This window comes from Mixophyes fleayi, chromosome 4 (genome assembly GCF_038048845.1).
Source record: "Mixophyes fleayi isolate aMixFle1 chromosome 4, aMixFle1.hap1, whole genome shotgun sequence".
Lineage (NCBI taxonomy): Eukaryota > Metazoa > Chordata > Amphibia > Anura > Limnodynastidae > Mixophyes > Mixophyes fleayi.
This window is the reverse complement of record NC_134405.1, coordinates 336,801,727-336,827,192: the sequence shown is the minus strand read 5'-3', so window position 1 is coordinate 336,827,192 and position 25,466 is coordinate 336,801,727. Positions and strand designations below refer to the sequence as shown.

The 25,466-nt window shown below is 42.0% G+C and overlaps 1 protein-coding gene across 3 annotated transcripts in view; it reads right to left on the bottom strand.

The window, feature by feature from the left end:
- The window catches only part of LOC142150309 (poly(3-hydroxybutyrate) depolymerase-like), a 65,560-nt gene that overhangs the window by 7,548 nt on the left and 32,546 nt on the right, over positions 1–25,466 (bottom strand). The window contains exons 1-2 of one of the 3 annotated variants that reach the window (XM_075205519.1): positions 5,048–5,233; positions 67–186 (exon numbers count right to left, since the gene is read on the bottom strand). In XM_075205519.1, the coding sequence (XP_075061620.1) occupies positions 67–130 (64 nt within the window). In that variant the 5' untranslated portion in view covers positions 131–186; positions 5,048–5,233. Of the gene's footprint in view, positions 1–66; positions 1,696–5,047; positions 5,234–25,466 lie in introns of those variants that run through there. The other 2 variants (XM_075205520.1, XM_075205518.1) reach the window with 2 other exon arrangements.

Sequence of the window (25,466 nt, the reverse complement as noted above, 5' to 3'; positions counted from 1 at the left end):
TTTAAAATTTTGCATCAATTATTCGAACTGGTTGGAGAATCTATACATATTGTAAACTTTAGTCACCTCCTGCAAACACGGCAGCTCCCAAAACTTTTCCGGAATGTGCAACATGGAACTGATTGGCCATGTAAGCCCCAGAGGACAAGCCGGAGACCGACACAAAGCTGTCCAGGTTGTACGAGCCTGTGGAGAAGTTTCAGAAAGGTGGTTACATTTGGGCATCCCAGCAATACTGCAGTCTTGTGACATAAAACATAATAAATTATTAGTAAAACTAGTTCCTACTGTAGTTCACATAGCGTAGAGCACGTTAGGCAATCTTCAGCTCTTTGGAAGCGGCGTACCCTATTATACAACTGCTTGTGGCCCTAGGTGGCATACTGGGAGTTATAGTTTAATCATAGCCTATCAATAAAGTAGAGTATCCAATGACGTCTAAATACATGTCCTCCGCTGGGGTTGTGTCTCAATATCAACATTTATTTATATAGCGACAGCAAATTCCATAGCACTTTACAATTAGGAACAAACAGAGTAATAAAACAATACTGGGTAATACAGACAGACAGAGAGGTAAGAGAACCCTGCTCGTAAGCTTACAATCTATGGGACAATGGCAGTTTGATACACAAGGACACGTGCTACATATTACACATTGATCCAGCTAGAATGCAAAGGGAAAAGTACTTAGTTTGCTGTATGATCAGTCACACAACTATGTTGGTCAGAGGGTTGTTGTCTTGTGTTAGCAGTGTAGAGGGTGGTAATAGGGTAAACTAGGAAGATTAAGAGGGTGGTAGAGGAATATTATAAGCTTGCCTGAATAGGTGGGTTTTCAGAGAACGCTTGAAGGTTTGAAGAATAGAGGAAAGTCTTATTGTGCGAGGGAGTAAATTTCACATAGTGGGTGCAGCCCAAAAAAAGTCCTGCGAGAATGGGAGGATGTGATGAGAGTGGAAGAGTGACGCAGATCTTGTGCAGAACGGAGGTGTCGAGTTGGGAGATATTTAGAGACAAGTGATGAGATGTATGTCGGTGCAATTTTGTTGATGGTTTCGTATGTTATTAGCAGGATTTTATATTGGATTCGGTGAAAAACAGGCAACCAATGTAGAGACTGACAGAGTGATTCAGCAGAGGAAGAACGTTTTGCAAGGAAAATCAATATAGCCGCTGTGTGCAAAACAGACTGTAGAGGCGAGAGTCTAATTAAGAGAAGACCAGCAAGGTGGGAACTGCAATAGTCAATGCGGGAGATGATGAGTGTATGAATTAATGTTTTTGCAGTGTCTTGTGCGAGATATGACAATATGGGGTTAATTTTTGCACAGCTTAAAGAAACTTTAAATAACAGTGTTTTTTGTGTGGATAAGTAATAAATGCAGAAATTCCTGATACATCAGATAAGACATTTTTTACTAGGGTCACAGGAAGGTTACAGAATTAAAGGCGTCAATGTGTTGAATCTTCATAGAACTTCTATACTTCAAAACACAGATCCCCCTCACTCCCTGAAGAGTCTGGCATTCTCCCTGATGCTGAGCCAGTACAAGACGTGGTTGGCTTCGCCATCTGTGGCATGATGATGACACTGTTCAGAAATTGTGTCCTATGTCCATGTATTGATGCCTATGGAGGTGGCCATTTTCATGGAGACCAAGATTCAATCAAAGACTGACAGGTAAGACAACATGACTTCAGCAATGGAGACAGAAATGTGAAAGACACGTCAGTCTCTAGAGATTCACTAGCTGCTTTTTCTCTCCTGGGAGAGCAGGGCAACCTCCCGGTTCCCGCCCCTGCAATAGATAAGTGGCGGGGGTGGGGCTTAATAACACAAATGGCGTCATCTTAGACCCATCCCCTGCTGTAATTGGCCCAAACTTTGACAACCGTTTAGGGTGCGGGGCCAAAATGATGCAATTCGTAAAGCCCCACCCCCGCACACCCACCTCCCCCAGGATCTCCCTGAAGCCAATGAGGAAAAGTTGGCAAATATGTGATACATACAGTATTTCTTATCAGAAACATATTTTGGGGTCTGCTTTCTGAACGAAAGTAGAGCTGAAAACGTCTTTGGCTACCGCGGAACCAGAGATCTATGTAGAATTATTGTTGACATAAAGGTTTTCTGTTATCTCTATGTTTTATTTTGCAATTGTTTGCATTTTAAGTATCGTTTTTAACCTGTTTTATGTACCAGCAATGTACCTTTTATATTAAAGCAAAAATCTCCACCATGTTGTGTCTTTGATGCTCTGAACACATTTACAAGTCTTTCTGAGGGTATAACTTTTGTGTGACTACAGTAACATTTTGGCTGCTGGGTAGCTGTGAGCTAGAAGATACATTACCCAAATCTTGTGGGGTTGTCCCAGAGACACCCAGTTACATTGTTTGGCTGCTAGCGACAAAGCTCAGAGTGTGTGGACTGTTCTAGGGGGTGAAGTGTCACCGAATTTTCTAGCCTGTGTGAAATTCGAGCGATTGAATAGCTGAAAGTGATTGACCCACTAATGTCTGTTTGTAGATAACAATGTTACATTTATACTAAATATTACATTACAAGCTAATGTCTTTGTTTCCATTTATTTATTTCAATTATCAATAGCTGCTGCCTTAAATGTTACTGTAATTATTTTTAAAAAATATATAAATTGAACTGAAGAAACTGGCTTTAAATTCTATCTATAAATTGTATATATTGAATTTAGATTAGATTAGTCATGTTGCAACGGTCTTTGCATTGTGTAGATATTAAAGTGCAAAAAACAGATATAAGCACTGATAATAAAATAGGAATGTTTCAATCATGACATAAAACTTTAAAAACAGGAAATAAACAACAAATAGACATAATACATCTATTTTGCCAGTGGTGTTGTAAAAGCTGGAGATTCTAGCCACTTGACAAGTCATTATAAAGGTACAATGATATAATAAAATTTATTAATAGCATTTACTAATAAATTCCAGGTTCTTATCAGAACTGGAGATATTCCAAATAAAATTTTAATCAATGGGAAAACCTTTTCTCCTAAGCTCACTAGACTTACCTGTCTATAAGCATTACAGGGAGACTATAATTCATTAAAATGACAGAGAACCTAGAATTACAGCTTGCAATCAGCTACATAGTAAATATAGATTTAACGTATGATATGTTAGGTCCTCACCAAGCTGTGACTGCCCATTGCAGAAGCCGATCAGAACTAGCAGAAACAAATATTGCTCCATTTTCCCCGGGAGAGAGATGCTCAGTGGATCCCTGACTGCTCTTATAGGACACGGAGAGAACTAGATTATATAGACATGGGGGAAACAAGCTGTAATCTCGGTGGCCAGACAACCAGGTGGCTGAAAGACCTTGTGAAAACAGATAGCGGAACAGCTTTTTGCTCGATATATGTAATAATTAACCTGTGTTTAAGATATTTATCTGAATGTTCAAAATAAGGAAAATAAAATTGGATCACAGTCTCGTTCAGAGATGCAAAGTGTAAACAATTAAAAATGTTCATAGTTCAATTATAGTTTATTAATGTGCTTAAACAGTCTATATCTGAGCAAGTAATGTGACCTAAACTAATATTTTTATCTTTGTATTTATATAGCTCCGATCATGTTACTCAGCGCTGCACAGAGAATATTGAATCAGTGACATTAGTCCCAGCCCCATTAGAGCTCACAATCTAAACACACAGACCGACTTGGGTCTATTTTGTCAGAGGCCAAGAAATCTACCAGTCTGTTTTTGGACTGTGAAAGGAAACTGAAGCACACGGAGGAAGTCCACGTAAACTCTTTACATATTAATGGTGTGCAACAGCCACTTTTGGTGTTTTGGGTTCTGATTAGGTTGAGGTTTTGGGTTCTGATTTGTTTTGCCAAAACACCCCACAAAAGGTTTTGGTTCTGATTTCGGGTTTTGGGTTCTGATTTTTTCAACACCTTGTAATGACCTTGCGTCAAATGGCGTAACATGGATGAGGTTCCTAGGTGGTTAAGGTCCCTCCCTCGACTGACTGTGGCTTTACATACACTACAAATCGCTAGACAACTGTTGTCAGGATTTGGGTAGAAATAATTCCACACATAAGAAGTGCCTTTTTTGGTCTTATGTCCAGGCATGACAATGGCCTTCTTCTTATCACGTGCCAGAACTGCTTCCACCAGTGCAGAACTAACACAAACAACATCATTCTCATCAACATGCTCATTAGCGCCCTCGTCTGCTACACAAATATCCCCCTCATCCTGTTCCAATTCCAAAGTCGCATCCTCACTTGGTGTATCACCGGCTACACTCGGGCTGCTCAGGCACACATCAGTAGTACTGCTGAAAGGGCCCTTCTTTATGGGTACACTAACAGAATGCTCACGATTAGACATTCCACTGGTGGATGGACTCTCCACAGGGATTGGTGTCATTTCTGATTCAGAGCAAACATTATGCTCTAATGCCTTGCTGTTATCTTGCAGCTCGCCTTTCCCACGTAACAGTAGTTGTGCACCACTTTTGGACTCCAAATTTCTTGGACTTGCTTGGTCACGAGTGACCGTACAAGAAGAAGGCTCAGTAACATTTTTAGATCTCGCACTCATAGAGAAAGATGAAGGCCTTATTCTTTCTTTGCCACTTTGTGTGTAAAATGGCATGTTGGCAATTTTTTTTTCTGGCAGATAACTTTTCATGGATTACAGCTCTTTTTTTCTTCACCACGGTAAAGGTGTTTTTTTGGATGTTTTTTTCCCTGACTTACAAAGACTATGTACTTTTACATAGGTTTTACCAAATGATGTACAGGGATTAATTACTATTATCAGGAGTGGTGGCAGCAGCTTTGAAAAAGTTGTCTCATATGCTAACAAAACACGTTAGATTGATATAGTTTTTCAGGTACCTGGAAAAATTTCTGGAGGAAATAAGGACATTGGACTGTCTACCTATTACCGTATTTCCCCAATTATATGACGCACCTTTTCCCCCAAAATTTTGGGTCTAAAAACTGGGTGAGTCTTATACAGTGGTAGCAGCGCTTACCCTGTCAGATGCTTCCTCTGTCCGTTCTGATCCTGATGCGGAAAGTCGCTTACCGTCCTCTTCGCGATGATCGGATGTGGTGCGGGAACCGCAGTTGGAACGCACACTTCTGGTTTCTGCATTCAGCGTTTTGTCCAATCAGGACTTTGACAAAGTCCTGATTGGGCATCCGGTCATCGCGAAGGGTGAGGCAGAATTAGCAATAGGGTTAGAACTCCGTCTCTCCTCTCTGTACCCGCTACACAATTACTCTGCAAAAGACTATAAACATGATTTATACAGGTGCGTCTTATACAGTGGAGCGTCATATACAAGGGGAAATACGGTACATCGTTCTCAATAACCTATCATTATCTGGAAATTTGGCATCCAGAAGATAAAATAAAACTCTCTCACAGTGCTGATGAGCGTGTATACACTGGATAATATTCCTTTCTGCAGTGATACCCGGACTTCTAATGTTCCACGTTTATATCTGGCAAGTGGACGTTTTCATCACGATATATCTGTGATGTTAACTAGAGTGTTACCTCTGCAAACTCAGTGAATTAATTAATGGATGATATTTAACCCCTTGGATCACTTTTGTCAATAGGAATTTATTCCATATACACATTTTGGTAAACATCTCCTTTTTTGGCTATCATGGATCATGGAACATATAGTGGCCTAAGTACACATAGAGAAAGCCTAGAAGAGGTTGTTTTTGAAATATCCCATATTGTGAATATAGCGAAGAAAGTGATCTATAGCATCTTCATCCTAACAATAGAACACTGGAAAAAATCTTTCATGAGACAATCCATCTTCTATTCAGAAGACTACATCTAGTGGGTGAGATTGCTCCTTTATACAATACTCCAGTTTGTTCAACAGCGGATAATAGTTTTTTATTTACAACACATGTGTTTTATTAGGTTTTTAAATTGTTATTTTTTAAGTGTACTGGCCAGGCACTTTATACAATCTATAAAGAGACATTTCATATTGAATATTTATAAATTTATGATATGTCATGTTTTGATGAAGTTGTTGTGTAACATATTATTATTATATATACAATTTGATTTTAATGTTTTAATAAATATATGATACTAACAGGATCTGCCATCGTATCAACGTTTTATTTTTTTGTCTCGTTTTGGAATCCGAAAAAGCGCGAAAGTATCGAGCCAACTCGGCTCAGTACTCGAATCGACTAAGTTCGGGTGGGCTTGGTTTTCGGGAAACCGAGCCCGCCCATCTCTAGTTGAAACTGAATTTATGCAAATTAAGAAAAGCGGTCTAGCTAATTCTGACTTTAGCTCCCTAAGCACCCTTGGGTGTATGCCATCTGGACCTGGAGCTTTATTTATCTTAATATTTTTCAGTCTTCTTTGGACTTCTTCCTTTGTCAGCCAAGTATTAATTAATGGTACGGCTGCATTTCCATTTCATGTACTATTCCTACCATTTGTTTCTTTCTAATAAATACTGAAGAAAAGAACGTTTTTAATACCTCTGCTTTTTCTTTATTATCATTAATCAATCCACCCATCTCAATTCTTAGGGGTCCTATATTGTCTCTTTTAATCCATTTGCCATTTATATACTTAAAACCGGGTTTGTCTTACGTTCTTTTGCAACTTGTTTTCAATTCTCTAGTTTAGCCAATCTCATTTCCTTTCTGCATGTTTTATTACATTCCTTGTAGAAACAGAAGGACTCCTCAGTCCCTTCAGACTTAAATAATTTAAATGCCCGCCTCTTCCTTTCCCTTTCTTCCCTTCCCTTTTTATTTAGCCACATTGGTTTAGACTTAATTCTTTTACATTTGTTTCCCATAGGAATGAACTATTATCCTGTTGACTGCAGCAGGCTTCCCCTCAAAATTTCTCAATATCCCTCGATATTAACAAGTTTTCCGGTCCTTGATGCAGAGGAAGAATAACATTATACCACCACCCCCACCATGATTCAATGTAGGGATCGTGCTTTTGGAATCACGTGCTGTGTTATATTTGTGCCTAGCCTTGAGGCCAAACGTTCAATCTTGGTCTCATCAGGACAGATAATCTTTCTCCACTTGGTATAAAGATCTTCCACATGCTTTCAGACACATTTTAGGCAAGATTTCATCTAAGTGATATCATGGGAAGATTGGGGAAGGGAAAACAGGAAAAACCGCTCCGCACAAGATAGTACCCTACCTCACTAATGAGTGTATCATATTGTGTGAGGGGGTGCTAAGGTCATATGGATGAACATGTAATCCAAAGAGAAAGGGAAAAAGGTTGATGACCTAAACAAGCACTCCAGGTACATATAAATAAAAAGTTAATACATATTGTTTTTATTGGTATGCACTAAAAATGGTACATATAGACATACCACACAAGTAAATAAGCGAAATATAAAAAGAATATAGTGTTGAAAGGTATAGAGTTTAAAAGAGGAATTGACCCTGAAGTGGAGCTGATCAAAATTTGTATAACACTTCCAAAGGGAAGGTAACTGATAAGGGATCTCTTGTGGGAATATACACAACACAATTTAGTCCATATATATCAAATGGAATAGTAAAAATCGTACACATTCTGCATGGTAACAATGTGTCACTTATATGGCACTTGATATTTTATGTTGTGTTTAATATGAACTGTAGATGGCAGTATTGCCTAATTTATTCCCCCACAGTATTGATCCAATAAATAGTCTTCCTTCAGAGTACCGTATATCTTAATACATAATAGAGATTCATGAATCACGAGTCCTGTATGATGTATCAGGAAATTACCAAGAATGCAATTGCTTATATTCTCATACATATGCGCCTCCTTGGGCTAGTGAATTGTAGCTCTGATCACTTGTTATACACGAGTCTTTTAGTAACATCCAGAGCTACAATTCACTAGCCCAAGGAGGCGCATATGTATGAGAATATAAGCAGCACTTTCAGTGTTAATTTCTCTGGATCCACCTCTGCTCCACTTCCTTTATCAGTTGGAGACCACAAGGCTCAGTCCTAAGTCCTCTGCTATTCTCTATCTACACCACTTCTCTTGGAAAACTAATAAGCTCCTTTGGATTTCAGTATCATCGCTATGCGGATGATACACAAATTTATCTATCCTCTCCTGATCTTTCACCATCTGTGTTGTCTCGCGTTACTGACTGTCTTTCTGCCATTTCATCTTGGATGTCTTCTCGCCAACTCAAACTCAATCTTTCAAAAACTGAATTAATAATATTCCCACCCAAAAACAGAAGCTTCCTGCCTGACATTTCTATTTCTGTTAATAACATGACCATAAACCCCACCCCGCAAGCTCGTTGCCTAGGTGTAATCCTTGATTCAAAACTGTCGTTTATTCCCCACATCAACTCTATATCTAAATCATGTTACATACACCTAAAGAACATTTCCAGAATACGCACATATCTGACGCAAGACACCGCAAAAACATTAATTCATGCACTCATCATCTCCCGCATCGACTATTGCAATTCCCTCCTTACTGGTCTTCCCAAAGTCAGACTTGAACCCCTACAATCTATTTTGCACGCAGCGGCTAGATTGATTTTCCTTACAAACCGTTATTCCTCTGCTGAGCCACTCTGTCAGTCTCTACATTGGCTGCCTGTATTTCAACGAATCCAATATAAAATTCTTCTACTAACATACAAGGCCATCAACAAAATTGCACCGACATACATTTCCTCACTTGTCTCGAAATATCTCCCTACTCGACACCTCCGTTCTGCACAAGATCTAAGTCTCTCCTCCACTCTCATCACATCCTCCCATTCTCGGTTACAGGATTTTTTCCGGGCTGCACCCCCTTTGTGGAATTCCCTCCCACGCACAGTAAGACTTCCTCTAGTCTTCAAACCTTCAAGCGTTCACTGAAAACCCACCTCTTCAGACAAGGTTATGATATTCCTCAACCATCATCTTAATTTCCCTAGATTACCCTATTACCATCCTCTACACTGCTAACGCAAGACAACAACCTTCTGACCAACATTGCAACACACACAGCCCACTCAGTACTTTTACCTTTGCAGTCTGGCTGGTCCATTGTGCAATATGATGTAGCACATGCCCTTGTGATTCTAACTCCCATTGTCCTATAGATTGTAAGCTTTCGAGCAGGGTTCTCTTACCTCTCTGTCTGTATATTTTACCCAGTATTGTCTTATTAATGTTTGTTCCCAATTGTAAAGCGCTACGGAATTTGCTAACGCTATATAAATAAATGTTGATGATGATGATCAGCGTTGGGCTCATGAGTTCAATTCCCATCCAGGGCCTTATCTGTGTGAAGTTTGTATGTTCTACCCTCTGGGTGCTCCGATTTCGAGAAGGACTCAGAAGTCCATGTTTAGCACATTTACATTAATGGTGAGAACACGTTTTCATGATTATTATCATTAATAAGCACCTGTATTCCCCAGTAAGCTGCCTCTGCTAGAGGGAATGAAATCCAGCATCAAGCTGCCCCCCTGGGTCTGCCAGAAGCGAGGCAGAAAAAGCAGGAATGTCTGACATTATATAGAAGTCTAAACAGAGCAGTATATCATCATCATCACCATTTATTTATATAGCGCCACTAATTCCGCAGCGCTGTACAGAGAACTCACTCACATCAGTCCCTGCCCCATTGGAGCTTACAGTCTAAATCCGTAACACACAGGCAGACTAGGGTCAATAATTTGTTAGCAGCCAATTAACCTACCAGTATGTTTTTGGAGTGTGGGAGGAAACCGGAGCACCTGGAGGAAACCCACGCAAACACGGGGAGAACATACAAACTCCTCACAGATAAGGTCATGGTCGGGAATTGAACTCATGACCACAGTGCTGTGAGGCAGAAGTGCTAACCACTGAGCCACCGTGCAGTATATTAGGTGAAGGATGTAAAAGTAGTGGAAATTAATGAATATGGGGGGGGGGGTTAGTTATGTGTTACAAGTTTGGATGTTTCTCTCTCCACCATACACAGGTGAATCTGTATACCTGAAAAACAGTGCTTTTATAGGGGCAGTTTCAAAACCCTGAATAAATGGCGCAGTGTAGGAGTGTTCTTATGTGAAGGGGACAAATGTAAATGTATTACACCCCACATAGTCTGCAGTTTGTAAACAATGTTTATTGTCAGACATCCCCGATCCCCAATCATTGATAATCATTCCTTCTGCTTTCCTCGTGATAAAACTAACTGCGCCCCCTATCTACCCAGCCATGACTCTGGTGGGGACTGTCCTACATAACCAGGGACTGCCGGGGCATATGGGTAAGGCCATAGTTGTCCTTCCCCTTTGGAGATGGGCCCATATAGAGTTCTCTAATGTGGTGGATTAAACCCTGTGGGCTCTGGGTGGAGATAACGTCACCCCACTCCATGTGTCTCACTCTGAATTCCATAATATGTACTGTGGGCCCTTCCTGGACCTTAATTGTCATCAGGAAATACAGCAACCCCTTCACCTATGATATATATTCCATATATTCAACAATGAACATTCATCATCATCACCATTTATTTATATAGCGCCACTGATTCCGCAGCAATGTACAGAGAACTCACTCACATCAGTCCCTGCCCCATTGGTCCCCAGAACTGTGAGGCAGAAGTGCTAACCACTAAGCCACCGTGCTGCCCACATTAAGAACATATCCCCATGTTCATTGGAACATGGGCTGAGCTCCACACTCCAAGGTCATTCTTACACAACTGAGCTTGGATGGGCAGCTCCTAAACACCCCCCATTATAATTTGCCACAGCAGTGTCCCTATTTTATCAGGTCTGCCTCTTTCAACAGGCCCTGGTGACATCACGCACTGTGACATCACGCACTTGACATCATAGTGAGTGACCACACTGCCCAGGGACAGTGCAGAGAGGCAGCTCAGAGAGAGCGAAGAAGTCAAACACACAGCTGTGTTTTTCATAAGTCTCTCTATTGAAAGCTGTTTACAGGAGTTATGAGGTGAGGTCTAATTGTGAAGGTGCATGTGATAAGTATTAGAGAACCTGTTAATGTTTAGAGCACAGCACAGAGTATATCAGGAGATGAGTGATGTGTCAGTGAGGACAGGACTGCATGTGACAGGGGCAGTGACATGATGTGAGGAGGGGAATGGAGGCAGCAGGAAGCCACAGACTGAGAGTTATATAGTAGAAGGAGCAGGTGCCCCAGCAGCACAGAGTATTTAATTAGATGATTTTGTGGAAGTTGTGGGAGGCAGTGATCTGTCCTCTCCCTGATAATAATATATAGCCCACTGCCCAGTGTAGATTCTCCTTTTCTGTATGTAAGTTTAAATATTTGTTTTATTTTATGTTGCACATTTTAAACTGCATTGAATGTGAATAATTAAATGTAAATATTCCATCATTCGCTCTTTACAGAGATGATTTCTATTACGTGCTGTTTCTGAACCCTGCTATCATCTTATCGCAAAGGGGAAACATTTGTATTATCAGCAGACATTAAAGTGATAACGCCACAAAAAGCTAAAATTATATTATAATAAAAGAAAAAAATGAAACGTACCTGCACTCACCCAATCTGGTGCGTCCTGTGATGCCTGTAATGGCTGAAACAGGAAATCCCTTATTATGGTCGTAGTGGGATTTTTTTTCAAAGTTCTAGTGGTGTTGTCAAGGGCCCTCCCCCCGTAGTTGTCACACTCACAACCGGTAACTGATAGTTATTTGTAGCCACGGATCCCTTTTCCTGTTGCTCACAGATCGGAGTATGCCTGGCTGTTTGTCTGGCACTGGTGTACATTAAATAAGCAGGTAAATAAGAATGTATTCTCTACTTGTCTATCCAGGTCGAATAATGATGAGCTTGAGACCCTGTGGAAACAACTGGGGGAGAGCAAGCAAGTGGAGGCAGAAGAACTGTGGATCAAGCAGCAGTTGGTATGACAACTATCTATAACCATTTTTATACATACAACCATACACGTACAGAGGTAATCACGACACGGTGTGGTCATGCCAGGCTGAGGGGCGTGTGACGGTCTCTGGGGCCGTGCTAAGCGCTTCTGAAGCTTTAGGCTGTCTCCAATTCCCCTCCTCTAACAAACTCCTAAAATTGCTGCGTACCTCCCAACTTGTCTGGGGACAAACGTGCCGACTGGTGGAATGGCGGCACAGTGGCGTCAATTCGTGACTGTCCCACCTAAATCAGGACATCTGGGAGGTATGATTGGAATGTGGCCATTGTGATACTATGAACCATGTGTGTGACATGTCATTGTGCATGATCCCACGCTATATCTTCATGTGTAGCCTCCAGCTTTCAGGAGCGCTTTATATATTTATATATATATATATATATATATATATATATATATATATATATCGGCAACATATACATATTACTCTTACGAGACTATTTACATTCACATCAGTTTCTGCTCCGACATCCGCGTGGAAGTGGGACACTAGAAGGTTAATATCCCTCACCATGCGAACGGCTGGAAACTGACTCACGGTACAGATTCAGTTTCCTACTATTCACATTATAGACGGGATTAATAAAGTGATACCCACTGTCTGTAAAGTACGGAAAGTGTGACATACATTTATCTGTCTCTCTCTCTCTCTCTATCACCCTCTGTCTCTCTCTCTCTCTCACCCTCTGTCACTCTCTCTCTGTCTCTCTTTCTCTCTTATTTCTCTCTCTCACTCTAAAACTGACCTTATACCTGCATTATCCCCTGAACAGGAAAGAAAATGTGATATACTGGAGGCACGGGAGGAGCTGCTATCAAGCCTGGTCAGTCCATCATTATATCACTTAATATTCCAATGTGATGATAGTCACAGCCGTGGTGCACTCTCTCCTCGCAAGTGTCCCATAAGACCAAAACTGAAGCTTTGTCCACACACTTTATTACTGTAATGTAAGATAAGATCTACAAATGAAAGATTCCTAGAAACTTGGACACAGCGGCGCAGTAACATAACCGTACCCTGCAAATAAGCCCCTTTGTGCGAGGAGAGGGCACTACACAATGTGTTACACAAATATACAATATGGTGTGCGCTACGTATTCATATACTCAGATCTAAATGTAATTCTCTCTATATTGCAGCTCAGCAGCTACATGAGGGAGAATGATCTCCTGAAGAGTAGGCTCACCAGGCTGCGGCTGCTGGCCACCGAGCAGGAGGTACAGTATAACAGTTACTATAAAGAGGTGGCGCTCAGGTGGTGGCTTTGCTTACAGTACCCGTGGTGCTGTCACTTCAGAGCTGAGGGTACATTTTACACGGCACTCAGTTCATAGGTGCAGAGAGAACATGACACAGCTGTGTGACCAGTAAATAACATGGACTCATGTATGTAGTAACTGATAGCCGGGCGGGATGGAGGAGCAGGTGCTTTGCTGCCGGAAATATTTTATTGTGTTTATTACATGTGTGCCCAGTGTAAAGTGTACAGACATGTAAATGTGTAATGTATTTATGTATAAACAGTAGGAGAAGTGGCGATATGGCGATACCCCCATATACACCCCCACATCCACCTCTGTGTATAACACTTATGGATTCCACTCACCCAGTGGCCCAGTAGAGATCTGGGGGGCCCAGTGTAGATGGTGCTAGACATCAGGGACAAAATAATGTCAGTCTGGGTGAGAGATATTCTGCTCTATCTATAAAATCCAGCTGTGTCCTGGGACCAACAACTTACCATTTATTCCATCTCCTGTCTACCTGCGTTCATCTACCCGGCAGTACCAATCCAATGTAAACGGTCAGAAGGTTTTAGCAACCAGCAAAGAGGTGCTGCAGCAGCTACACCCCCCAGAGAAGTGTAAGCGGCTCCTGGTAGGCTGGTGATGGAGCTTGGTGGTGACAGTGATTACCCACCTAAAACACGGGATACGTTTAGTTTAGTTTGGCCAATGGGGAAACTAGGATTAGTCAGTGACAACAAGTTGCTAAAAACCAGCAAAAATTATAAAGCGTAAAGGAGGACGGGGCGTCACAGCACAGACAGGGACTTGTCGCTTAAAGTTTTTGTGTAATCAATGGCGAAACGTTTTTCATAATCTGGATTGGTTGTCCCACAATAGGTCCACGTTCCAGTATCTGATATGTCAGATATAGAGATCATACTGGATGTCTGACCTGAGTGATATTTCTATGGTTGTAATCCTGCATAATATCAGAGTGGGTTCTTGTTTCATGTTCTATATAAGTTGCTGCTAAATGAACTCTTCAAGACAAATTTCTAGACCAAATCAAAATATATATTTTTTTATTAAGACCAATTTGTTAATTTTTCCATTAAATTATTTTCTCTCGTTCTGCTGTAAAATGTATAGTAACCTGGTAATAACCTGCGGGGACAGACTGTGGCCGGCTTATCCGAGTCCCATGGAACTTGTCCTAAAGATTTGTTGTGTATAATTTATTTCACTCTGTGTCTCTTTCCCTAGATTATCAACAGGAACCTGCGGGAGTGGCAGCCGCAGCCAGAAGCACCTTCTCTGTTAGTATCTATATGGTTTATTCCATGTACACATACATTCTATACGGTTCTAAAGAGGAACATTTGTGTATATAATCAGTGCTGTCCATACTGCAATAGAAATATCAGGAAGTCTTTAAGTCCTGTACTGGTGACTCCAGACAGGCTCTGTCTATACTGTTCTATTAATTGCATTCAGGCTCTGTCTGTAATTTTCTAAAAACTCCAGAAATATCTATTATATACTGTTAAATTGTTGCTCATCCTACATTAAAACAATCGTATAAGAGAAACCTCCAGATAGGAACTATGACCATGGACTGTATCAGTAACTCTTGTGAATAGAAGACATAAGTTTAAATAATAATATTTTCTGGTCCTTCAGGATGAAACCTGTGGAGGAGGCTGCGGAAGATCCTGCAGAGATGGTGAAGACTGAACTGGTGAGTCCATGTCATCAGCCCCTTCCTCTATGTTATATAAAGTGACATCATATTTACTGTCAGCAGTAAGACATTTGTACCTGCCACCTCTGTCACAGGTCATCTTTTGTTACTACTAAACATCTTCTATCAGAAAGAAAGGTTCCCATCCCAGGAGAGGGACAGATAGCTAAGACGCTCAGTGTGCTAATAACATAAGTGCTCTGACCCTACCTCACCAGGTCTCCTGCACCACACCAGAGCTCTCACTAGTATAGTGCATTGACGTGGAGCAGGAGGCCAGCAATGGCAGTGATTAGCATGATACCTGGTGGTTACAGTCATTACCATGAGGAAGGACTTCTCTTTCTTTTCCCTACAGGCTGTAAGCTCTCTAAGCTGGGCGTACATTGCAGCAAGACCACCATCAACAAAATTGTGGCCAAGATCCAGGCACTCTGGCCAAGCAGCCAGTTTACCTCTGGCTTACACTAGGGTCTGTTAGTACAGTTGGGTGATGACCAGACACACCTAACCATGCTGGATATTTAACTAGTTGATTTCAATTGGATTATTAGCAAATAATGTGCTGTTCATTTTGGGGCAACTTGCTGCAATATGGGACCAAATGGTCAATATCGTAGCATGGCCGGCCAACTCTGACTTCCCTAACTTCAGTGGCTGATCTTGTGTCGTACTCCTCATAATCCCACCACTGATTTTCCTTTAGGAGCGGCAACTGCAGATGAAAAGTGCTGTAAAACGTAAAGAGCAGAAAAGGAGCAGCATTGCAGGACTGAGGTAAATTATTCTCCTATTATTATTTCAAAATGATTGCAACTGTTCATCGCTATAACATAGTTTCTCTTTCAGATTGCTATTTAACATCATATGCAATCTCATGCGCTGGTCCTGCAAGCTGCTGCTCCTGTCTGGCATTCTGCTCCTGCTCTTCTATGTGCTCCTGCAGACATACGCGACCGTTACCACCAACTGCAGGAGCTGCACAAGAGGGATGATGGAGACTATGGAGTTAATCCTGAGGCCCTACCTTGCTATCAAGGTTGAGGGCCCAGTTCCCATATAATAGCTTGTCCCATCAGGAGAAAGGGTGCAGGCTCCTCTACCTGGTTGGTCTACTCCTTGTCCCCCAGTCCATACGGTGTAGATGTCCTGCTGCAAGGAGGCAGTGACCAACAGGAGAGGTTGTCGCTCTCTGTAGAGACCCATTCGTTCCAGCTCCAGCTGGGACGTATGGATCTCTACAGAGAGTGACGACCTCTCCTGTTGGTCACTGCTTCCTTGCAGCAGGACATCTACACCGTATCAGATGACTAAGGTAAGAACTGGACCTGTGAGTCAGACCAACCAGGTAGAAGACCCAGCACCCTATACTTTCTGCACCTCCCTCTAAAACATCTGCACCAGCATAGGAGATCCATACCATCTGCAGGAGCTCGCACAGGAGATCCATACCATCTGCAGGAGCTCGCACAGGAGATCCATACCATCTGCAGGAGCTCGCACAGGAGATCCATACCATCTGCAGGAGCTCGCACAGGAGATCCATACCATCTTCAGGAGCTCGCACAGGAGATCCATACCATCTGCAGGAGCTCGCACAGGAGATCCATACCATCTTCAGGAGCTCGCACAGGAGATCCATAACATCTGCAGGAGCTCGCAATAAACCCATTGAACCAGAGTCTAGTACTGTTTCTTTCATACTGTCATTTATTGTTACAATGTCTAATTAAATATATAGATATACATTTCTTTAAAGAAGTTCCTCTCACCAATCATTAACCAGCGCTACAGCTAGAAGCAGGCTCCCACTAGAGCAGGGGGGGGAGGCAATGAGCATGGAGACCCCCTCTCATAATGTGAACCAATACCACCCTACTCTTTTTTTATTATTATTTTTTTTTATTTCCGAGGTACATGACTCGGAATCACCCGGTGCAGTGCAAACTGTGCTGGGGAATTGGGACTTTGGACCCTTCCCAAAAGGGAAAGGGCCCTGTGCCTCCCCATCCTGTAGAAGCCAAAAGGCCCCAGAGAGGGAAAAAAAGGGAGATCTTCAGTCCCTCCTTTACTGAAGCTAGGGAGGGCCCCTTTATATCACCGACATAAAAGGCTCCCTCCAAAAGGAGGGAGCCTCAGATGACTTGGGGAAAGAGGGTCGCCCATAAGATCCTATACCCAAACCCCTACCAAATGTGGCAAAAACAAAGACACATAATCAAAAGAGTGCTTGGTACCAAGTGTAATAAATAAATAAATAAATAAGTGCCATAAGGCCCCAGCCTTTCGGATGGAAATATAAAAATGATGCTTGCACTCGGCCAACAGGCTAGGGCGAAAAAAATGGTGCTGCCTGAAAATTGAAGGTGCAGAGGGCCTTACTCTGTGCACAGGTGCCTCTTTCTCCACAATGCATTTTTGGGCATGTAGCAACTCGGGCTCCAGGCAGCCGGCCTCTTGGCCAGAGGACCAGGTGACGGCCCATCGCCTACAGGGGGGCCAAGAAGCACCTGTGTACCTGCTCGTTAATGCAAATATCTAATCAGCCAATCATGTGGCAGCAACACAATCATAAAAGCATGCAGACAGGCTGAAAAGGTTCAGTTGTTGTTCAGACCAAACACCAAAATGGGGAAGAAAAGTGATCCAAGTGAATTTGATCGTGGAATGATTGTTGATGCCAGACCGGGTGGTTTGATCATCTCAGAAAGTGCTGATCCCCTCTGGAGTTTACAGAGAACGGTGCGCAATGGTTCAAGCTGACAGGGAGGCATCAGTAACTCAAATGACCAATGTGTTATAGCGGTGGTAGGCAGAGGGGCATGTCTGACTGCACAGCGCGTAGAGCCTGGAAATGCATGGGCTGCAGCAGCAGAAAACCGCACTGGGTTCAACTCCTGTCAGCTAAAAACCCTTTGATGAACAAGCCCGGTTATAATTATAATAACAAAATAACACATTGCATAATGGCTAACAGTACAGAGAGAACAGTTTTATATGTAAATTATATGCACAAAAGGGCAATCATGTGAAATCAAACTTCATCAAGACCTCCTAGTGTATGTTTAGCCAGTGCTTTCATTGTAATGTAGATCGCTGTATAACGATGGACTGTACTTAATAACGTGGTTGACCAGACAAGAGGTGTTTTCTCTCATCCATGCTACTTTCCAAAGGGGAACATCAAGCGTCGACCCTTTTTCATATGTTTCCGATTAAACAATACTGAGTACCTTACAAAACCTGGGAGAACCAACCTTCTCTATTTAAGTAGCTTTTACTGTCACATCATTTATACGTTTCCTGCGGCCAGAAATCGATGCGCTATGAGAGTTGAGGTGGAACAAGAACATTTCAAACATGTTTTATTGCTCTTCATTGGGGAGTTATTACAGATGATCGAAATCCCCCCAAATCATGAAACATTGTTCAAAAGATGCAGAGTGAAAATTGTATATTTATTTTATAATGCTATTTGTAAATTATACTAATTAGGACCCATATATACCATCCATGTGTGTCTGTTATGTACAGTGTTATATAAAAGTGTTCACCCCCTCCCCCACTCTTCCCATTTTATTTTATTTTCTTCTCTTATATTATGTAATCAAAATGAATTTATATGGTAATTCTTAACACCGATCTAAATACATTTGACAAATATAAAATACATCTCTAAAGCTTTAGTTTAAATAATTGCAAAAAAAAAAAGAATGGTTGCATATATATTCACACCCTTATTTTTATACTTGGTAGAAACTCATTTAGCAGGAATTAAAGCCGTGAGTATATTTGGGCAATCTTCTACCTGCTTTGCACACCAAGAAACTGCAATTTTCGCCAATTCTGCTTTGTCATTTTCGGTTACAAGAGGACCCTTGGTGGGAAATTTTCAAACCATTCCACAGATTGGGAATGTGACTTAGCTTTGACCGGGCTACTCTGGAACAATGATTTGCTCGGTATTTAAGCCACTCCAATGTGGCATTTGCTGTATGCTTCGGCTCACTGACCGGCTGTTGACTGCAGCAGGTTTTCCTGCAAGATTTGGCTACATTTTAGTCTACTCATTTTGCCCTCGATTTTATCAAGTTTTCCAGTCCTTGATGCAAAGGAAAAATCCCATAACATTATACCACCAGCATGATTCAATGTAGGGATCGTTCTTTTGGAATCACGTGCTGCGTTAGATTTCTGCCTAGCATTGAAGCCAAACGTTCAATCTTGGTCTCATCAGGACAGATAATCTTTCTCCACTTGGTATAAAGATCTTCCCCATGCTTTCAGACAAATTCTAGGCAAGATTTCATGTAGCCAGGCTACTGTTGTCCTATGGATAGTTACTATCAACTCTGCAATGGAAAGCTAAACTGTCAGAGCTGCCAGGCTCCTCTTGGTGGGTACCCTGACAAGTACCCTTCTTGGAGGGATATTCAGTTTTGTTCTAGACAAATTCACAGTTATGCCACATTATCTTAATTTCTTTATGATGGATGGGATGCTAAACAGTTTGGAAATCTCATTATAACCTTCTTCTGACCAGTGCTGATCATTAACATGTTCTATTTGAATTTTCTTTGAACTTCATGATGAAGCTTTGACCAACTGTAGGACCTCTCACAGACACGTATGTTTATTTTCAGATTACGTGAAACACTAATTGTACACAGGTGGGATCCAATTACTTATGTGACCTCTGAAGACAACTAATTACAGCAGGGTTTACTTGCGCAAAATGCTCAAGCAATCGTTATCTGTTTTATATTTGTAGTTACTTAAGAAAAATGTTTAGCTATTTTGTTTTGGCATTGTGGACTGTTATGTTTTTATCAGTGGTTGGGATTCTGTGATAAATCCATTATGATTCTATGATGTTAGAAAGTAAAATGTGTAAAAATCTCAAAGTGGTAAATACTTTTAATAGCCAAAAAAAGATGGCAAAATAGGAAAAATGAAAATCATGTGTTTTCCCTTGTGATCATTTTACGACACCATTTACATTTCAAATCCCCCCTCCAAATGCTGCACTTGCCCCTCTTCTTCAAGGATACTGGTCATGCATACTGCAGATACCCCAGACTGTTTGTGACTATTACACTGTTTCAATGTGAGCATATGTCTGCGACTCTCTAAAGCTAGTCTAGTCTGTGGATTATGGCAGATTCCAGGGGACTTGGGTTCTGGAAGTGAAGCTTGGGAAGGAAGACTGTTTTCAGTACAGAGGAATGCAGTTGTCCAGGGTATTCCATCTCCTATGGTCAGTAATGTGGATAAAAATGAAGCATCTAAATTGATAGCTGTGATTCAGGTCCAATCAGGTGCCTCATTCAATGCACACCTTAGGTTTGAGTCATTAAGGAACTTATACCGCAAATGGGTGCTATCGTCAGCAGAAAATACCCTGCGCTTGCCCAGACCCGGACGGTACGTAATAGAACGCAGCCACGTCCAAGTCACCTCTGAGTGCAAAGACACTTACTACAGCCACTGATTTAGGGGAGTGAACAGGGTGGGGAATGGGCGAGCACACGTAGGCAATATACAGTAAGGGTGTTCTCGTACAGTCATGTCCAAGACAAACTCAGGTGCACACAGAAGTACGCTGGTTTACTGATGTATCTCTTGCTCCAACTAGGGGGCTAGTTTAAGTTCCAAGTACTAGTGCGGATGGCTGAGTACTCCCAGTTCTGAGCTGGTGTAAAATTAAAATTCTTTTGCAGAGTGGGAAAGGCCGCACCTGGCAAGGGACGCACCTCATTACAATCATTTCAAATCTCGTTCATGCGCTGCTCTGCAAAATGAGGTGCATCGTTGTACCTACTCTGTGACGCACCAGGAACCGAACGCCCTGACTCCACCAAACGCCTCCCCGTTGTGTGCAGATGCCATTTCCTCTATAAATGTGACCATTCTGCCCTGCAAACCTATAACATTAACTGAGACTGCAGCTGCAAAAACCACTGCGGTTCCAGAGCTGCATTTGTGCCGCCGAAACTTCAATTTGCCCATCGTAAATCAAGAGGTGATGGCTGGAAACTAAAATATAGTATATTTAACTAACTCACATTTTCACAAACCATCCGACACCCATTTCACCTGCTACAGAATAGTCTGCCCCCAACTGCGGTTCCCTGTGTTAAATTAATTCATTATTGTTAAGAAAGACATCTACCATAAACATTTGTATATGATTTGTGTACATCATAAAAGACAAATATTTTCATTTTAAGCATTATTAGATTATTAGAGCTACCAAAGTAAATACCATTTATATTTTAAATCTGCACCAAGAAAGTTGGCATTTTGAAAATAATAATAATTTTTGTTCTATTGTCCCCTAAATATTGCTGCCTGCGACAGCTGCCCCAGTTTGCCTCCCCCTATGTACCCCCCAATCTTTAATAAATGTCATTATATCAGGACAGGGACCAAGAATTGGAAAAGAAATGGGCAAGAAATAAACCAGCGAGAGGATGGGAGTTTTTATAAAAATATTCAGAGGACATTAACTTTTCAATATATTTTCTACCCAGAAAATAATGTGGATCTCGGAGAAGAAAACACAGTAAGCTGCGTATTACACCTGTAATAATGCAGTTAAACAAAACATCAATGTTGTAATGCAGTTACATCACAGATTACAGCATACTTGCCTACTTTCGGCAAGTGTAGTCTGGGAGAGGGGTGTGACTAGAGGGCGGCAGGGGGCTAAACACGTCATTCTGGCCCCGCCCCTGTGACGGAAATGCCGGGGTTAAAATGACGCGATTCACCGCGTATCGCGTCATTTAGACTAGGCAGTTGCGGGATGCGGGAGACTTGCCTGCTCTCCCGGGAGTCCGTGAGACCGTCCCAAATTTCGAGAGTCTCCTGGACATTTCCCGGGAGAGTTGGCAAGTATGGATTAAAGGATAATCAGATTATCAGCAGTTGCTGATAAATGACACCAATATACATGAAGTCTGTACTGATTGCTGTTCTGCTATGCAGACGCTCCTAATTAGTTACATTCATTTCATGCCATCTAATAAAAACTCATATTCCACAATGTACCCATCTCTTACACACACTGGACCTCAGTCACATTGTGTGCCGGAGCACACTAAATACCACTTTGGTTTTGCACTTGTCCGTTTAGATGGCCTGTTCAGCGCTCTACAAGGTGCAATTTGCATGTCTGTTTTACGGTCTTTGAAGACACCTCCGCAAACTAGAAGGGCGAGCGCCGTGCAAAAGTGTACTGTCACGTCCCTACTCCTAACACTTTACAAATATGCCTTTTATTAAATATAACTTTCGTTATCTCTCTAAAATATTACTCGTTTTAACCTTAAAAAAATCATACAGTCAGGAGATGTTGGGACTGTCTATTTTACATGTGACACCTTTGTGTGTTTTAAGATTTTCATTTACGTTGTTTAACGGAAACCTCATTATAAGGGCAGGAAACTATGGACTACAGCGGCACAGACTCACCAAAACTGGACATTTGAAGACTGGAAAAACATTGCTTGATCTGCAGAATGTCGATTTCTGCTCCTACATGTAGATGGTATCCATCCCGCTTGTGTCAGTGGTACTCTGGCTGGATATGATTTATATATTATGCTAAATGTTTTCTATGTTCTTTTTGATTAATATAATTTTATTACTACTTTTTTTTTAAAAAAAAGAAATGTTCTGTCTCCTGACATATAGGAGCTTCTTGCAGAAACGGACGATTATTATGTGATTCAGCAATACTTCAGCTGTAAGTATAATCTAAATATATAAAACTAAAGCTCAACTAAACAAACTAAAAATAATGCACATGGTCCAATTCTATCCTTGCACACAAATATATAGGAATTGATGGCCGAAACCATTGAAATTTGGAATGATACTTTTAGTCCATGATGTATACACGCTGCAGGAGAATGTGGCTGCGATGTGTTTATAGCAGATTCTTTAACAAAAAAAAATTCACAATGGACTCAACACACGTTTCACTATGCAGAATATATGTTATCTACTCATCTGAACATGTTGCCCATCATGACTATGAACAACCTGTACTCTGTTGTCATCTATGTAGGATTAATGGAGAAAGAAACACAGAATGTCAATAATGACAATAGACTCTCATATGGACGAAAGCACTGAGACGCATATATGTGGCAGTAAGTGAGGTTACCTTACCTGCAAGTAAGATGCCACATCCCAGGCCGACCAATGAGGAAGGAAGGGGAATGCCTGGAGATCTGTGTATATAAGTCCTAGCATGTCACATGCCCTTTCTCATTCACTGCTCGAGATCCCACCCACCCATGCCCTTTATGGACCTCCCTGCTTCCGTGGCGTATGAGTTTTAACCTGGTTCTTCCCCACGTCACAGAGCAGGCACAGTTGGCAGGAAGTCACTGTGGGCAGTGGCTGATCGTTACAGCGTTATCGCTGTTTGACCACAGGTGCTATCCCCATCCAGGAACGTGACGCGGTCCTTTTTGATGAGGATCCCTTGGCCCGCATCTGAGGGCGGCCATTGCGTAGTTGGGAGGGGACTTAGTCACTCTGACGTCAGAATTAGCGCTGGCCAGGCAGTTAAGGATGTGTCCCGGGTACGTGGAGTCAGCCATCCACGCTTGGTTCCAAATATCAGTTTGATTTAGCTGCCTCACAGTTCACTTTCACCGCCATTTACTTAATAATTAATAAACTGTGACCTTCTTTAGCCACTTTCATAAGTCTCAGTGTCTTTATTATTAGATAAGTTAAGTAAGCTTGTATATGTCATTAGGAGATTATGGTTAAGAGAGTGAAACACATCCAGGTTATGCAGTTTATAATTGTTTATATATTTTTTGCGATATGTTGCTGTTATTTCAGCTATCTGTGCCTTATCCCCTCAGGGACCCCGCACCTGTCTCGGTGCCTCCTGAGCTCTGGGGGCTGTAGGAGCAGAGCCAGGTCCTGAGTCCTCTGCTTCCTTAGGCTCAGGCTCACTGGGGTCACATGTGGGAAGCCACAGCGAGCAGCCGATTCAGTATGGCTGCAGGGATTGGCCAACCCCATTTATAGCGTTCAAAATGCTCTCCATCAGGCCCTTCTTCTCCGTGTTAATTGGCACTCCTTCCTGGTGCTTCGTCTACCGAAGGCTGCGATTGATGGTTATTAGGAGCTCTTTGGTGATCTTGTCCCATTTATCTATGGCTTCCAGTGACCGCACAGATGGACAATGTGCAGGACCAGCAGGCGGTGAAGAGGGCGGGGTCTCTGACAGCTCCTCCTCCTGCTCCTCTGACTGGTCACTCACAGTGGGTGGTGGCTCCGCATCTAAGAAAAAGTGAATAAAATATCTTAAATCAAATTGATTTGGAGTTATCCATTTAATCCTGGAAAAGAAAACAAGGGTAGAGAGTGAACAATGGTACAGGAATATACACAAGTCTAGTGGTGTTATATTCTATATTGTACACAATAAGGGTAATTACCTGATTCTGTTTGTTGTGGTTTTGCAGGGGGGCCTGCGACACTCTCCACTCGCCCGACCCCCTCATCTTCCTGGACAGCTATGCAGGCTAACGCGGTCAGCTTGAGAGACAGAGGTCCAAAGAGACAATGAGACTACCGTGATGGGGCTGCTACCGGAGTTTGTCTGGTTACCTGGTAACAGAAGAAAACCTAATTAATTGACAATGTAATGTATTGTCTTCTAAGACTGAAGTAATGTGGAAATGTTACAACCAGTTGTGGGCAGCACGGTGGCTCAGTGGTTAGCACTTTTGCCTCACAGCGCTGGGGTCATGAGTTCAATTCCTGACCATGGCCTTATCTGTGAGGAGTTTGTATGTTCTTCCCGTGTTTGCGTGGGTTTCCTCCGGGTGCTCCGGTTTCCTCCCATGCTCCAAAAAGATACTAGTAGGTTAATTGGCTGCTATCCCTAGTCTCTGTGCGTGTGTGTGCGTGTGTGTGTGTGTCTTAGGGAATTTACACTGTAAGCTCCAATGAGGCAGGGACTGATGTGAATGAGTTCTCTGTACAGCGCTGCGGAATCAGTGGCGCTATATAAATAAATGGTGATGATGATGAATCAGCGGCTAATTCACACGGTGGTATCGCTGATTGGCCGCATGTCACTACCCCTTCAAATCACCCTGGCTCTTTGTGTGGGGGACCCCTCGTCCTGCTTTATGGGGGCACGTCCTTGTAAGCCCGGGCTGATTGCCATTGCTCTCGCCGCCACCGTACTTTCATTATTTAAAAATCTGGGACCTGTTTTTTACCAAAATCAAGTTGTCAGTGTGATTATTTTATATATAAGGTTTTAGGTGTTAAGTTAAATCAATGGTATGCAGTTTAATACACAGTACAGAGATACATCCCCCAAACACCTATGAGATACTCTTATCTGCATGTGAATGTGACATTCATGAAAATGTAAACTAGGCGGAGTACAGCATTTCCATCCCATTACTGATGTGTTCTGGTAAATAAATGTCCATAGTGTATCCGG